Raw genomic sequence first — 17,430 nt, 5'->3', positions numbered from 1 at the left:
ACCATTACAGTTGCATATTTTACTAAAAGGAAATACAATAACCTTCTGTGGAACGTTTTGGGGTCTTCGTAGGTGTCATATAGTAGGTGGGAGATTTCAGAAATTCCTCAATGAAATTATGATTTTGAAATGAGATCGACATGGACTTTGCTTCCGAATCTGGAAGTGAACAGATGACAACGGTTTGCTGGTTTGATAATATCTCAATACAATCGTGATTTAACATTATATTTTGATATATTAATACTATAGTATTTATGATTGGAATGATGAATGATGCTGTTTGGAATGAAAATATACAGATATTGAGTTTAAAGCAGAATGAGGAATTGGCGTAAGGGTTTTCATCCATGAGATTCATGGATTCCCCACTTGCAGTTTCGCCCTTGATTGGATATATCAACATTCACATTGGGTACGTTTTTTGTCGAGGTCCTTCACAACCTGTTGTCAATGCCTGACATTCGACTGAAGGTGGCACAGGAATGTGGCATTTATTGAAAATACTTTAATACTTGCATTATTTGGAGCTTGAACTATATTACTTACATTATTTGAAAGTGAACAGAGTCCTCCGAGTTCTCGATGTATCCACCTGTGTGTGTGTGTGTGTGTGTGTGTGTGTGTGTGTGTGTGTGTGTGTGTGTGTGTGTGTGTGTGTGTGTGTGTGTGTGTGTGTGTGTGTGTGTGTGTGTGTGTGTGTGTGTATGTGTATGTGTGTGTGCATCACTGCCACCAGTCCTCATCTTTCTCAGACCTCCCTCCCAATCGGCTCCACCAAATATCAGGCCCCCATCCCACCTGGGTCTGCCTAATCTCAGACCTCCCTCCCACTCAGGTCCACCCAATCTCAAGCCCCTTCCACTTGGGTCCACCAATTCTCAAGCCCCCCTTCCACTCAGTTTCGCTAAATCTCAGGCCTCTCTCCCACTTTGGTCCGCCAAATCTCAGGTCCCCCTCCCACTTGGTTCAGCCAAATCTCAGGCATCCCTTCCACTTTGGTCCGCCAAATCTCAGGCCCCCCCTCCCACTCGGTTCAGCCAAATCTCAGGCCCCCCTTCCACTTGGGTCTGGCAAATCTCAGGCCCCCCTCCCTGTGTGTATGCGCCTGTCCTCCTCGACAGGTTAGAGTCGGCAAAACCAATCATGCCACGGGAACCTTCCACATTTCCCACCAAAGCCGCTCATGAAGCTGTTGTATTCGGCACGTTACTGGATCTTATGCAGCTTGGTTCCCAAGTGTCAAATGCTATTCTACTGAGTTGACATCATTGGCTTTTGTTGATTTTCTTTATCCCATGAGACAGGCCAAAAGTGGTTGTAAGGAAATGTTGCTGTTCTTTGCAGGAGACAATTACGAATGAGCTACAGAGACGTTTTTCTGAGCAGATAATTTACACGTACGTGGGAGACATTCTTATTGCATTCAACCCCTTTCATCTGCTACCAATTTACAATACAGAGGTAGGTTATCGGAAAATGTATTTGTGGCCTGTTATTGGTTATACTTGATCCAAACCCAAGTTGATAGCAGCAAGATATAGCTCCCTTGATAGATTGTTGACTGTCTTGTAAATTCCCAAACGGGGTTAGAACTAAAAACTGCCATTCTGACTCATTATTAGCATAGGGTAGTGTACCTAGGAGCACAGTGCCCTTTGGATGGAGATGCCGGCTGTCCCAGCTAGATTTAGCTAGAGGACTCTTAGGATCCAATTCACAGTTAATAAGTCTGTTATTCTCTTCCATATAGTTGTTACTCTTTAGAAAAATTGCAGTTAATTTGAAAAGTACATTGTGTACCAGCCTTCTAATTAACCACCTGGGCCAGCTGTGCATTACAATTGTTCAGTAGGTGGATGCAAACGCTGGGCCAAATGATATTTACTTCATCATCACTTTTCGTGAATTAATAATACTAGTGAGGTACCCGTGCTACGCACGGGTGGGAGGCCAGAAGCAAACAGACAATGCAGAAACGGCGAATGCTAAAGCATGAACAATAAATTCCACATTCCTGTAGCACCTTCAGTCGCATGTCAGACATGGACAGCAAGTTCGTGAAGGACTTCCATGAAAAACGTACCCGTTGGCAAACAAACGGGCACGTTTGTTCCATTCCCGGTCAATGGCGAATCTGCATATGGCGATCCGCAAATTTCACGTTTAGGAAGTAGAAACCGTCACGGCATTCCGTCACACTTGAACTCGATATCTCTTTTTCTCGTCGCCGGATGGCCTGAGTAGATAACTCCAATCTCCAATCTCCAATCACAAATTAAATAACATTAATATAAAAAATAAACTTTTAACAACATTCGTGACATAAACAAATATTTAAATCCTGATGTGAAGTTCTGTACGGTTGGGTGAACACAATTACGAATTCAAAATCGTAACTGTATTCACTCAATTCCAATCATCAATTGATACTTTAACAAAACGATTAACACGATTAACATTTAACGATTTAACATTACGATTGAATGACGGTTGTATTGGGATATTATCAAACCCGCGCATTGCCGTCATCTGTCCACTTCCGGATTCGCTGCAGGTTCATAATTCTCATCAAAATCTAAACAGTATTTGTACAATGTCAATAAAAGCCACATCACTGTTCATATCGGTAAATATTATTCCATCGTGTTTGGAAAAACTGTAAAATCGGAAAAATTGGAAAATTGGGAAAACAATATAGCCTATTTTACTCCAAGGTGTCCCAGGATTACCCACCCAAAATATCGTTGCGATCGGTTCAGCCGTTTTTGCGGTACCTTCGGACAGACGGACATTTGGTGAATTATAGTAAGATGCCACTCGTATTCTGAATTGTATTACTGTCATGTTTCTATAACTTACAACAATGTTCTGATTTTACATTCTTCTCCCAGCTTTATTATTTTCCAATAAAATGTGTTTTTTGTGTACAAACTCAAGATTCGTGGAAGAGCTAGAACACTGAATGAATCGGGACACAACAGAGCAATAGGAACTGTATAGATAGGGGGGAAACACAAACAGCAGGGTTGAAGAACAAAATAGAGGGAGACTTCGACAAATCATGGGTGTGGGGAGGAATGAGGGGTAGCGGGGGACACATGGGGAAGACAAGATGGATACAGAAGCAAACTCCCAGGAAGCAAAAACAGGACATTTAGAAGAAGGTTGGCCTGGGGGTTGGTGGAGTGTGTGGATGGGGGGGGGGGGGGGGGGGGAGGGGTCGGGCGAGGCAGGTTCGTCGGGTGCTGAGGAAGGGTTGAAGTTGTGCCGTGGCGGTGTTGATGTCGCTATGAGTAGAGGGTTAGGGTTATATCCTCATATATGAGGCTAATTGTATGTTCTCGGGTGGTTGAGGAATGTCGTGCATGAATAGATTAAATAGTGTGGGGAGAGGTCTGAGCATTGAGGGTCTTCAATCGGAAAGTATTGGGTGTGCGATGACTTGCTGTTACAAATTACGAATGACTGTCTGCTCATCAAAATGTGGAAGTTATTTCCACAGGTGGGAAACAAGATGAATGAATGAATGAATGAATGAGTGGATGAGAGCAGCTAGTGATCCTGGATTTGGGAGTTTCTCCTGTAGGGGGGACTGTGTGTGGCGTGCAGAAACCTGGTTATATTTAAATGTGTCTGTGTCTGTGTCTGTGTCTGTGTTTGTGTTTGTGAGACAAAGAGAGAGAAAATACAGATAACTTTCATTGAGCTGTGGATTGCAAGAGGATCAAGTTTTGAAAATGGTGCATTTGGCTGTCGTGTGCGTAAAAAAAAAAAAATCCTTTTTTTTTTTTTTTTTTTTTAAATACAAGATCGAGGCTCGTGAAAGAGCTAGCATTAATCACACAAAAAGTCAAACCGACACATAAAACACAAAAAATAAAGGGAGCGGTAGACAAGATGGGGAGAGAGGGGGAAGGACACAAACACAACATTTGAGAGCAGGGACATCGGGAGAAATGTGGGAGGGGGAGGGCTTGGGGGGAGGTGGGAGAGGTATAAAACATATGAACACTGCAAGGACTTCCAGGAAAGAAGTTGGAATTTCAAAAAAAAAAAGGATTTGGGGTGAAATTAGCGGGGGTAGAAAAGATCAAGGTTTTGGATGGGGGAAGATAAGAGATGGTGGTGAACAGCTGTTTTAAAGACCTGGAGGGTGGAGTGGGATTGAAGAGAGTGAGGGAGTTTGTTCCAGAGGCGGGAGAAAAGAGGAATGAAGGAGTGAAGGTGAGCAGAGAGTCTTGATTTTGGCAGTTTAACCATAAGAGGGTTGCAGGCAGATGTTGTGCGACCTGAAGGAATATTGGGGGGACAGAGCACAGAGAGAGCTGGGGGAGCAAGGCCGGAGAGGAGTCGGTAGAAGAAATGTCCCTTATGTTTATGTTACAGCTGGTTTTTTTTGGATACAACACCTATGTTTTTGGATGAGTGAGGTGACAGACGGCAAACAGGGAGTGTACTGATAATGGCAATTACAGCAACGGGTGGATGCAATAAGTAAGGGATGAACAAAAAAATGGAGGAGAGAGGAGGGAAGGAACCACAGTAACCTTAAAGTAAGTGGGTAGTGTCAGGTGGAGTTAATGAGATGTTGAAAATTTCAGGGGTTAGGTTAGGGTGGGAGGTGGTGTGGGGAGAGCTGATATGAGATGTTTGTTTACTACCAACCTGAAGCCCTGGAAGTAAGAGTGAGATTGAACAACCTCTGGAAGGCATTTTCATGAATGGGATTGAACGAAAAAAAAAAGAGAAACAAAAGAATGGAGGTGAATTTCTAGGCCTAGATGTTGGGAGTATAATCAGGATGGAGTGAATGGAAGAACATGTGAAATGTGCATCCTGAGGGAGCCCCAGTGAGCATCAATGAGCACCCAAATGAGCCCCAATGAGCATCGGAGGGTTTGAGACAAGAGGGAGCAAGCCTTCTACTTCTTGTTTCATTGTTGGGGATTCCATTGATGTTTAGAGTTTTTTTATTCCACATAATCCAGGAGTGACATATATGATTGCGGTGTGCCAAGGTTTAGGGGAGAGCGTTGCTTCATTACAAAGGCCTTGCAGGCTTCTGATGTTTCAAGGAATGACTGGGAAAAGAACTGCAGAGGATGCACTGTCTTGATATGTTTTTGAAGGCCAGCTTTACTTGATGGTCAGCCCAGGAGAGTCCGTAGCTGATAATGAGACCGATAACTTTCAGACACTGAAGTTCCTGAACCACTGGACTGATTTATCAAAAATGATCCGCATTTGATCCTTGGTCGTATTTGATGCCATATAAAACCTGTTAGAATAGCAAAACCTAATCTGCTCCTTTCCCATTCTTTTTGCCCAATTTGCCACATATGCCCACCTGGCTGATGTCCAGCAATCAGTACGCTACCATGGGGCATGGCGAAAAACCAACAGCCCACACATCTTTGCCATTGCAAATGCGGCTTACCAAACCCTGCTCAGTCAACACTCTCACCAGGTGGGAACCATGTGTAATGGAGTGTCAGAAGCTTTAATTAAAATCATAGCTCCACTGACTTCACTTTTTTAACTGATAGATCTGGACAACAACATCTTCCATTGCTATGTTCAGAATTGTGCTATTTATCTTACATTGACGAAGGCTCACGGAGAAGTTTGTACACATTCGATTCAGCCTACAAATATTTACCTCCGCCACCAAAGGTGGATGGAGGCTATGTTTTCACCCCTGTCTGTCTGTCTGTCTGTTTGTTTGTCTGCCTGTTTGTCTGCCTCTTTGTCTGATTGTTTGTCTGTCTGTTTGTCTGTTTGTTTATCTGTCCGTTTGTGAACACGATATCTCAAAAGGTTGTGGACGGATTTGGACTAAATTTGGCAGAGATGCAGCAGTGTATGTGACAAGGACGAAATGATTTGATTTTGGTGAAGATCCGGATTCGGATCCGGCTCCTTGAATTTTTTAAGTGTTTCTTCAACATTGGGAGATTGGGCCAAAAACGATACATAGCAGGATATCTCAAAAAGTTACAGATGGATTTGGACGAAACTTTGGGGAGAGGTTGTGTCTGTGACAAGAACAAATCGATTCAATTTTGGTGAAGATCCGGATCTGGATCTGGCTAGTATAATTTTTTAAGTGATTCTTCACCATTGGGAGAGAGGGCCAATAGCAGGCTATCTCAAAAAGTTATAGATGTATTTGGACAAAACTTTGAGGAAAAGTTGTGTCTGTGACCAGAACAAATCGTTTCAATTTTGGTGAAGATCCGGGTATGGATCCGGCTAGTATAATTTTTTAAGTGATTCTTCACCATTGGGAGAGAGGGCCAATAGCAGGCTATCTCAAAAAGTTACAGATGGATTTGGACAAAACTTTGGGGAAAAGTTGTGTCTGTGACAAGAACAAATGGATTCAATTTTGGTGAAGATCTGGATCTGGATCTGGCTAGTATAATTTTTCAAGTGATTCTTCACCATTGGGTGATTGGGCCAAAAACGATACAAAGCAGGATGTCTCAAAAAGTTGTGGACGGATGATTTCGATTAAATGTGATTCTGTATTGTGATTTTCTGTTCTACTCTGTGATACACAACGTAAACTGTTCACCTGGCGGAGGTATGCTCTCTACTGAGTGCCGTTCTCGTTGGAGATGTGTGATCAGTGCACCTTTCAATGAATTGCCAGGTCTTTCGATGAACAGTTTAACCAAAGGATCAAGTTTTAATTTCCCTTATCCCTCAATGCTTTCTCTCACTTTCATGCTCCTCCTCTATTCCTTAGAATTAACGTTGCTTTTCACCTCATCTGCCCTCACTGTCCCTCCCCACAATCTCTCCACACAATCTCTCCACCTGGGAGCAGTGCATCATTGTGAGTGGAGAGAGTGGATCTGGCAAGACTGAGAGCACCCATTGGCTCGTGCAGCAACTTACGACACTGGGGAAGGTTTGCAAAATCCATTTTGTATAACATAAAGCATCTGATAGACTTTTGATTTTTGTGTGGAAAATGTCCCTTTCAGGTTTATTGCTGTCAAATTGTCAATGTTTACACAGGGTGGTATGCACACAGATGGGAATATGCAGAACATAATCACTGTAAGACCCCAGTTTATGTCGGGGCTGCCTTCCTGCAAAGTGCGACAAGTGTAGAGATGCCGAAAATCAAGGGAATTTTTCTCATGGAGGCTAAGGAGGGTTAAACAAGAAGAGGACTTGAGGGAGGGAGTTAACCTCCTACACTTTGATTGGCAAGACGAGTCATCAATATGTTTGCCATCCTTCGGATGAATGTAAAACTGTACATCCCATCTACCAGCATTAGCACAGGATTGAACGAAATGCTGTTCAAACATGGCAATGAAACATGGCGTTCAAACATGGGGTTCAAAAATGGCGACGAAACAGGTTCAAACAGCACATACCATTTTAAAATATTTTGACATGGGCTTCCCTTGAGGGATGAGACTGGTACTGCGGCTGGCAGGCATCCTGTGTACCCGCTATAATTTGGCGTTGCATTTTTGTAGTGTGCGGCCATATTTACAGCAAGATTGCTTGCTCCGCACGTGGGGAAATCGGGTTGTTTGTGTTCAACAACTGACTTACACTTTGTAAATGACCTACACTTGCCCCTGCAATATCAGACATAATGCAATTGTATTGCACACATGCTTCATTGGTAACAGTACATATTGACTTATCTTCTTCTTTTTTTTTGTATACAAGATCGAGGCTCGTGAAAGAGCTAACATTAATCACACAAAAAATCAAAGAGACACATAAAACATATAATAAGGGGAGCGGTAGACAAGATGGGGAGAGGGTGGGGGGGGGGGGAGCACACAAACACAACATTTGAGAGCAGGGACATCGGGCGTTCTGTGGGAGGGAGAGGGCTTGGGGGGAGGAGGCGTGGGAAGGGGGGGGGGGGTGGGTAGATGTATAAAACACAAGGACACTGCAAGGACTTCCAGGAAAGAAGTTGGTATTTCAAAAAAGTGGATGTGGGGTGATCTCTTAGCACCATTGTTGTGACTTAGCACCATTGTTGTGACTTCGCACCATTGTTGTGACTTCGCACCATTGTTGTGACTTCGCACCATTGTTGTGACTTCGCACCATTGTTGTGACTTAGCACCATTGTTGCACACAATTATTGTTGCTACCAGAAAATCTATTCCTTCATTGAATCCTCCTCATTAGTCTCCTACCGGTGTACACCGGAGGGGACTATAGGTTTGCACACCGTCCCTCCATTTGGCCATCTGTCAGTCCGTCAGTCTGTCACGCAAAGAACAGTTTTCCGGACTTTTTTTTCTAAACTCTTAATGCTAATTATTTCAAACTTGGCACATGGTTTCCTCATGATAAGTTCCAGATCAAGTTCGAATGTCACGACGTTTCGATCATTTTTGACAAAGTTATGGCACTTTGAACTTTGGTAATTCTGATAATCCTTAACTCAGTGCTATTTTCAGTTTTAATTTCCTTTAAAAAAGATTTTCTCTGCAATAATAGGACCGATTGAGATCAAATTTTCACCATAGGAGGGACTCGGTCTGTAGAATATTTTAATGGTAATTCTGACGTCACAGGTCACGTGATTGGGCCGCGATATTGTTTTTAGTGAAAACACGAAAACCCCTCTTTCTCTGCAACGGCTGAACAGATCGAGGCCAAACTTTGCAGGCAGAATCGCATACCCATGACGAACAAAAAAGTCAGTGAGCATGATGTCATGCATCACATGGTTTCAGAGTTATGACGCTTTTAAGCATGAACCTTTAAAACCGAGCTCCTCCCTTATTTTTGATCCAATCGAGGGGAAACTTCACATATCTGTTCAGCATGTCAGTCTACTAAAATGTCCTTTTGGAATTTGCGATAGGTCATGTGGTTTGGCAGATATCGTTAATTAAACGAAAATATTTTAAAAATGGATATCTCTTAAATCGCTAGTACCTCAGACCGTGAGTTGGTAATTATATAATTCACACAGTGCAATATGTGCAGGCCGCTCCATGGAGTGACCTTGCGGCTTATCAACGAGGCGAGGCGTGACACACGTGTCTCAGCACACCTCAGATCAAGTTTGAAAACCAGCATCAACCGTCCATAAATTTGCATATTCGATCATTTTTGACAAAGTTATGGCACTTTGAACTATGGTAGGGGACATGTATTGCAGCGCAATACTCAGAATGCTTGTTAAAAGAAGATCTTCACCTCAATGGATCATAAGCAAAGCAGTCACTGACACACACTTCTACTGTGGTTCCAGGCAGAAAATCACGAGTTACCTGAGAAGATCCTACAGGTGAACCCTCTGTTGGAGGCCTTTGGCAATGCCAGCACAACAATCAACAATAACTCGAGTCGCTTTGGAAAGTTTCTGGACTTGCAATTCACTTCAACTGGAACTGTGGCGGGCGCTCAGATCTCGGCCTACCTCCTCGAAAAGTCCCGGGTCACACGCCAAGCTTTGTAAGCGAAAAGTATACCTGCACACATTTCCACAATGTTTATTTTTGACTTCACTCCAGTAAAGCGGAATAATAATGAAATTGCTTTGACATTGCACCAAAGCAACTGAGGGCATGGTTTATTTATGCTTTTGTTGAGATATCGATCATGGGATTTGATTATTTGTCCGTCTTAATTTGCAAGTTGACAGAGGAACTAATGCAATCGGATTGTAATTTTATCAGCGACCCGAATGCAAACCAATTTTTGTAATTGTACTGAAATGGTGAGTAGTTTATCGCACAGATTATATCTCCAAGGCTGGAAATAGACAACAAAATTGAGAATCGACGATAATCATAAAATAAACCTTATATTATAGCGCGGCGTTACGCGCGCTGCTTGCGAGCAAGGAGGAAGCGGACAAGCGGTAACTTATAAGCGTCTTTATTTCAGGAGCTCACTGTAACACTGGCGCGCTCCGGGCTGCGCGCCCGGTGTATATCATGAGGCCACGCCTACCCCTCGGGCGTGGCCACCGCCCACTTGGTGCGCGGAATGATGTCACCACGCCAGTGGGCTTTTGTGTCCGCCACACGCGCCCCCCCAGAATTCCCGCGCACCTGGAGGGCCAGTTTGCGGGGCAGACGAATGACCCGGCCGAAGCGCCCCCTGGCGATCGGCGGCGTCCGGGGTGCAGGGATGCCAGGTGGGATGCCCCTGGCTGCCCCTGGGATGGGTGCAGGAACCGGGGGGCGGCATGGCGGCGGGGCTGGACGGTGCCGGGGGACCGCCCACAGGGGGGCGGCTCCGACGTGGGGGTCGGGCCACTGGCGGTGGATGGTCCACGTCGAGGTGGGCCGGCTTGAGGCGGTCTACCGAAACGCGGTCAGGAGTACCGCCGATGTCCAGGGTGAAGTGCTTCGCCCCGGTCTCCAGCACGCGGAAAGGCCCGTCGTACGGGGGCCGCAGTGGTGTCCGGTGGGCATCGTGGCGGACGAAGACGTACTCCGCCGTGCGAAGCTCCGGGGCGACGTGCGTCGGTGGGTGCCCGTGGCATGCCGTTGGCACCGGGGCGAACCTCTGGGCGGTCTCTTGCAGAGCGGAGCGCTGCTGTGCCGCGGACCATGGTGCCGTGGAGTCGGGGAGGAACTCGCCCGGCACCCGCAGCGGTTGCCCGAAGACCAACTCCGCCGTGGATGCGCGCAGGTCCTCCTTGGGCGCCGTCCGGAGGCCCAGCAGGACCCAGGGGAGCCTGTCGACCCAGCCGCCGTCGCGGAGGGTGGCCCGGAGCGCGGCCTTCAATGAGCGGTGAAATCGCTCACACAGGCCGTTAGCCTGGGGGTGGTAGGCCGTGGTTCGGTGCAGTCGGACCCCGAGCCCCTGCGCGACCGCCCCCCAGAGCTCCGAGGTGAACTGGGGGCCGCGGTCGGATGAGATGTCTGAGGGGGCGCCGAACCGGGCGACCCAGGTGGCGATGAAAGCCTGCGCGACATCGGCCGCCGTTGTCGACGCCAAGGGCACGGCCTCCGGCCACCGGGTGGTGCGGTCCACCATGGTGAGGACGTAGGTGAAACCCCGCGAGGGCGGCAGAGGTCCCACCAGGGCCACGTGGACGTGGTCAAACCGGCGTTCCGGCACCGTGAACGGGGCCAACGGGGCCTGGGTGTGCCGGTGCACCTTGGCGCGCTGGCACGCGAGGCACGTCCTGGCCCAGCCGCGGACGGCCTTCCGGAGGCCATGCCAGACGAACTTGTCGGCGATCAGCCTTTGGGAGGCCCTCGCGCCCGGGTGGGACAGGCCGTGGATGGCGTCAAACACCTGGCGCTGCCAGCCCGCGGGCACGATGGGGCGAGGACGCCCGAGGGAGACGTCGCACAAGAGCGCCGCGCCCGCGCTGTCGAACGCCACCTCGGTGACGCGGAGGCCCGTGACGGCGGTCCGCAAGGCCTGGACGTCGGGGTCAGCGGCCTGGTCCGCTGCCATCCGGGCATAGTCGATGCCGAGGTGGACTGCGTGGGCGACGGCCCGGGAAAGGCAATCCGCCACCGGGTTGTCCTTCCCCGCGACGTGCTGGATGTCCGTCGTGTACTCGGACACGGCCGAGAGGTAACGCTGCTGCCGGGCCGACCACGGCTCGGTGACCTTGCCCATCGCGAAGATCAGCGGCTTGTGGTCGACGAAGGCAGTGAACCACGGCCCTCGAGCAGATGGCGGAAGTGCCTGACCGCCAAGTGAAGCCCGAGCAACTCGCGGTCGAAGGTACTGTAACGGCGTTCGGGCGGACGAAGCTGCCGGCTAAAGAATGCCAGCGGTTGCCAAGCTCCACGCACCCATTGCTCGTGCACCGCGCCCACCGCGTAGTCCGAGGCATCGGTGGTGAGGGCGATCGGTGCATCGGGCGCCGGGTGCGCGAGCATGGTGGCGTTAGCCAAGGCGAGCTTCGCGCCCGTGAACGCCGTGTCCATCTGCTCGGTCCAGGTAACGTTGCCTTTGCCCGGCTTACCTCGGAGAGCTTCGTGCAGGGGGCGCAGGAGCTGGGCGATACGGGGCAGGAACCGATGGTAAAAGTTCACCATGCCCAGGAACTCCTGCAGCCCTCTGATCGTGCGGGGGCGCGGAAACCCCTTCACCGCCTCCACCTTGGCCGGCAGGGGGACGGCTCCGTGCCTGTTGACACGGTGCCCCAGAAAATCGATTATGGTGGCGCCGAACCGGCACTTTGCGGGGTTCACAATCAGGCCATGCTGGCCCAGGTGTTCGAAGAGCGTGCGGAGGTGGCGTAGGTGCTCTTCGCGGGACGCGCTGGCGACGAGGATATCGTCCAGGTAGACGTAGACAAAATCCAAGTCACGCAGGACGCTGTCCATCAGTCGCTGGAACGCCTGAGCCGCATTCTTCAGACCGAAGGGCATGCGCAGGAACTCGAAGAGTCCGAATGGCGTGATGACCGCCGTCTTCGGGACGTCCTCCGGCCTGATGGGGACCTGATGGTAGCCGCGTATGAGGTCCACCTTCGAGAAGAAGGACATGCCCGCCAAACGGGCGGAAAAGTCCTGAATGTGGGGGACGGGGTAGCGGTCGGGAGTCGTGGCGTCATTGAGACGGCGATAGTCCCCGTACGGTCGCCATCCCCCGCCAGGCTTCGGCACGATTTGCAGCGGCGACGCCCAAGCGCTCTCTAAGCGCCGAACGATGCCGAGTCGCTCCAGGGTAGCGAACCCCGCTTTTGCCACCGCCAGCTTCGTCGGCTCGAGGCGGCGTGCCCGGGCATAGACCGGTGGCCCGACGGTGGGGATGTGATGGGCCACCCCGTGCTTGACGGCTCCCGCCGAGAAGGTGGGCCGCGTGAGGGCCGGGAAGCCGGCGAGGAGGCGGGTGAATGCGTCCGCTGCCGGAAGCGTACAGACCAACGTGGCCGGAACCGAACCGTTCGGCAAGCCGCTTGGCAAGCCGCTCATTGAGCTGGGCAACGCACAAGCGAGCGAGCTGAACGTCTCGGCCTGGACAAGACGTCTGCGCTTGACGTCGACCAGGAGCCCATTAGCGCACAGGAAGTCCGCGCCAAGCAGTGCCATGGGCACGTCGGCGGTGATGAACGTCCATCGGAAAACCTGCCCTCCGAACCGCAGAGAGAGGCAGCGTTTTCCGTACGTACGGATGGGCGTCCCGTTGACGGCAAGCAGCGCGGGGCCCCCACCCGCGGCGTGCTTGTCTGACGTGCCGGCGGGAACGACACTCACCTGCGCTCCCGTGTCGCACAGGTAACGGCGCCCGGAGAAGGTGTCCGTTATGAACAGCAGGCTGCTCGAACGGCCGGCGCTCATCGCCACTATTGAGTGCCGGCCCAGGCGTTTCCCGACCTGTTGAAGGAGCATGGCGGATGACACTGCCGAGCTTCGTGGCCGAACTTGGCGTGGAACCAGCACCAGGTGGTGGAGCTGGAGGAGCGCGGCTGGCTCCGCCAGGCCGGTGGAGTTGGCGGGTTTCCCCGCGGTGGCGGTTTTCGCCGCGGCGGTGGGCGGGGCGTGGCGGCGGTCACGAGGTGCGTATCAGCATGCTGCGTATTGCTGTATAAGCTGATGCTGTGGATCAGCAGCATCAGCAGCAGCATCAGCAGCATCAGCCACGAGGGCCGTGACGGCCACGCCGACTCTCGCCCGCGTGTCCGAAGCGGCGAAGTACTTGTCCGCCTCGGCTGCCAATGCTCGGGGTTCCGTTAGCCCGGTCCCGGCCAACGCGAGGCGAACCTGCGCTGGAAGTTGGCGACGGAAAAGCGCCCGGAATAGAGAACCGGGGGCTTCGTCGCCCAACAGTGACAGCATATGGTCCATTCGGACCGACGGGCGCGTGTCACCGAGCTCGGGGAGATCCAGGAGGCGGTCGGCCCGTGCGTCGTCTGTGAGGCCGAACGTGGCTAGGAGTAGCCGCTTGAGTGCCTCGTACTTGTGGCCGTCCGGTGGGTGGCGAAGGACGGACACAACTCGAGCGGCCGTGCCGGGCCCGAGGGAGGCGACGACGTGGCAATAGCGCGTGTCATCGCCGGTGAGGCGCCGAAGCTGAAATTGGGCTTCGGCCTGGACGAACCAGACTTCGGCCTGAGCCTCCCAAAATTCGGGAAGTTTGATGAAGTTGGCCATGGCAATGGCGTCGCGTGTGGAAGGATCGCTCCGGCAGATCCAACGTCAAGGGGGTCACCAGTAAAGCGCGGTGTTACGCGCGCTGCTTGCGAGCAAGGAGGAAGCGGACAAGCGGTAACTTATAAGCGTCTTTATTTCAGGAGCTCACTGTAACACTGGCGCGTTCCGGGCTGCGCGCCCGGTGTATATCATGAGGCCACGCCTACCCCTCGGGCGTGGCCACCGCCCACTTGGTGCGCGGAATGATGTCACCACGCCAGTGGGCTTTTGTGTCCGCCACAATATGGTAATAAACTACAAGCCAAAAAATGTGAAGGTAATTATGAATGACAGGTGATTGACAATGTTTTACATTATACAGGGATCCTGTGTATTCACAAGTTCGAGCCAACAAAACATCGTATTAATAAGGAACAACAGATGAAAAATGGGCATATATTATTACTTTCACAAATTATTATCCGCAATCATTATCAACTGCTTACAGGTTAAGGTTCTTGCTTTAGGGAAGTGAACTATGTTTTGAGGTTTGCAATTTAAATAAAGGTAAATATGGGATGTTGTGAAATTATATTAAAGTTTCGAAACAACCAGATACTGTACAATTAATTGTGTGTGTGTCTGATTTATTTTAGCACTTAAGGTTTTGTCAACAAATTTTCAACAAGCCTTTATTTTGTAAATATGGAACATATAATAAAAAATTGGGTCAAAATGTGAAAGGGCAAAGTCATAATAACTATAAATAGCCCCTATTAGCCCCGCTGCAGTGCAGCGCGTCATGCGCAAGATGCCCCTTTTTATCGCTTCCGTGTTTCTTTATTTATTTTCCATTTGCATGGGATACCTGGCATTGCCCGATGCTGTTAGAATCATGTTGGCATTTTGAAGTCATCAAATTTTGTTTTTTCTATTTTTGTTTGGGGCGGGGGGGTTCAGAGGGGGAAAGGGGGGCCTAAAGCCTAAAACACCTTCCTACACTCACTACGAAATGGGGTCGTGGATCATTTACTATTACGGTACCTTTCATATAGCTACAGAGGCTTAAACACCATAAACTGAATAAAAAATAATCCTTGTTTATTTTTGGTGCTAAATCCAAAAATTCCTTTTTTTATTTTTTTTTTACCTGAAACCATCCTGGCACTCAATGATGAACCTCTGAATGTTTGGCCATGTCTGAAATAATGACAACACAGACAGACAGACAACACGTCTCTCATCGTATCGATTGAGGTTTTGTGGCTGTTCAGGCCTTAACATTTTTACCCTTTTAGCTTTGTCATCAAATGTTCAACAAACCTGTATTATCACAATATGGACAACACAAATGAAAAAAAATGTTTAAAAAAAATTATCCACTGTCGTTCTCGTCAAGTTTAATTTGAGTACAAAAAGGACGCAGTTGGGATTTTCATTTTGAGATGCTTTCGAGTTAATATTTTGCATTATTTTCATCAGCCTCCCACAGATCTCTCCCACAGATCTCCTGATGTCCCTGTTCTCTACTGTTGTACTTGTGTGCTTCCCTCTGTCTCTCCCCATCTGGTCTCCTGCCCCCTTTATTATATGTTTTATGTGTCCGTTTGTGTTTTTTGTGATTAATGTTAGCTCTTACACGAGTTTCCATCTTGTATACAAAAAAAACCTATACATATTGCTACCTTTCAGCATACATCTTTTGTGAAACGTTCCTCGTGTTTCACTGGGAAGATGTGTTTTTGGTAGAACTTACTTTTATTCCACTTCGGTCAATAAAATTCATAGCAGACTCCCTTTGGAGGCTTTTGGGAACCTAACGGGTTTCCCTCAAATGGGTTTTCGGCAATTTCAGGTGGGGAATAGGATCGTAATTTGAACAGGGTGCTGAATATGAACACGATGATGATTATGATGGTCATTCCAATGATATCAGAGTTGCAACATGTGGGGGGTGGAGGAGGTGAAAATAGTGTTATCTGGAAAGTCCTGTGAACTGAGGACAATGGTACCGTGCCATCTGTCCAGGCTGCACCTTCTGAATAGCTGGTGTTAACAGTGGCTGTCCTTGGGCTGGCTGTTTTTTTTTTTGTTTTGTTTTTCCTCTTGACAAGAATAATGCTCATGGAAGAGCAAGGGTGAACTGACAGTGGGGTAGTGGGGCAATAATTGGGCACAATCAGCAAAGGTATGAACGACCAGGAAAAGAAGAGTGGATTCGAGGAAATACTAAAACCAGCAAGTAAGAGGATTTGTTTAAGAATGGTCAATGGGGGTAATAAAGATAATGGGTCAGGATGGGGTCACAAGGTGGCAGTGCCGATTTAGGCCCTGGAGGGAAGAATGGGAAAGAACGGCCTCTGAAAGGCTGTTCACCAGACTGGAGAATCAAGGAATGAATCAGTTGAGGTGTGTGCCTTTTCGTCAACCTGGATTTTGGAAGGTTAACCAGAAAGGGGTTACTGGAAAAACATGGGAATCTTGGAGTTGCTGGGGAGAGTCAGAGAACTAAGAGAGCAGATGGAGCGATATTGGAGAAGGGGTGGTACAAAATAGAGCGACCACAGACCTGCCTGCAATTTGAATGCAATAGATCTGGTGATGCGGCCTCATCATGGGAAATATTTGGTATGAAGGATCGATCGCAGTCTGCAGTCGGCTTCAAACGCCAGGTTTTCCTGGTCGGCCCAGGAGCCTGGTCCTTTTCTAATGGCTGACTATGAGACTAAACAGGTGGGTTAAAACAAGTTGCATATTTGAGTTTGATACCCAAATGAGTCGGACTTGACTATAACCTACTGTATTGGAGCAGCGCCAGCATTGTTGCTGCATCTTGTATGTCAACTGTTCCCACTCTGAAATGTGTCGTTTGTGGCCCTTCTGAAACTGATGCATGGGCCACCGATAGGTTTGTAAGTGGTAGATACTACCTTTTGGTAACTTTGCAAGAGATGGTGGCCAGTGTTGCACTTTGATTCGAGTCTCCACAACACTGAAAGAGTTTCCTCTTGATGGAAGCCTCAAGGTATTAGGACCAGCTAACTCGGGAGGTGGAGCAACTGCAAAGTGGAAAGGTAACCTTGTACACAGATCATGTTCTTGGGTCAGCTGTCTCCTAAAAACAAGGACAGACAGTTATTGTATATTGATTAAAGCAGAGAGTCTGAATCTGAAAGCAGAGAGTCTGAATTCACAGAGTTAGGCGGACTCACTAATTTGAATGATCTCTTTGGCAGTCTCCATTCAAATGAAGAAATTGAACCACCCATAATTTAACTTTGATAGTCTGATAGGGGCTTTAAGTGAAGAGAATATAAAAGTGCCCTCTTGGGCCTGCTCACATTTAGATCCCTTCCCACAGCATAATCACATT

The 17,430-nt window shown here is 48.8% G+C and overlaps 1 protein-coding gene across 1 annotated transcript in view; it reads left to right on the top strand.

The window, feature by feature from the left end:
* Positions 1-17,430, top strand: part of MYO3A (myosin IIIA) — a 256,573-nt gene that overhangs the window by 53,101 nt on the left and 186,042 nt on the right. Inside the window, exons 10-13 of the mRNA XM_078782456.1 lie at positions 1,348-1,464; positions 5,366-5,470; positions 6,836-6,919; positions 9,257-9,459. Of these exons, the coding sequence (XP_078638582.1) occupies positions 1,348-1,464; positions 5,366-5,470; positions 6,836-6,919; positions 9,257-9,459 (509 nt within the window). The remainder of the gene's footprint in view (positions 1-1,347; positions 1,465-5,365; positions 5,471-6,835; positions 6,920-9,256; positions 9,460-17,430) is intronic.

Source organism: Myxine glutinosa, chromosome 7 (genome assembly GCF_964187855.1).
Source record: "Myxine glutinosa chromosome 7, kmMyxGlut1.1, whole genome shotgun sequence".
NCBI lineage: Eukaryota > Metazoa > Chordata > Myxini > Myxiniformes > Myxinidae > Myxine > Myxine glutinosa.
Note: the sequence above shows the minus strand (reverse complement) of the source record. Positions and strands in the feature narration are given on the sequence as shown.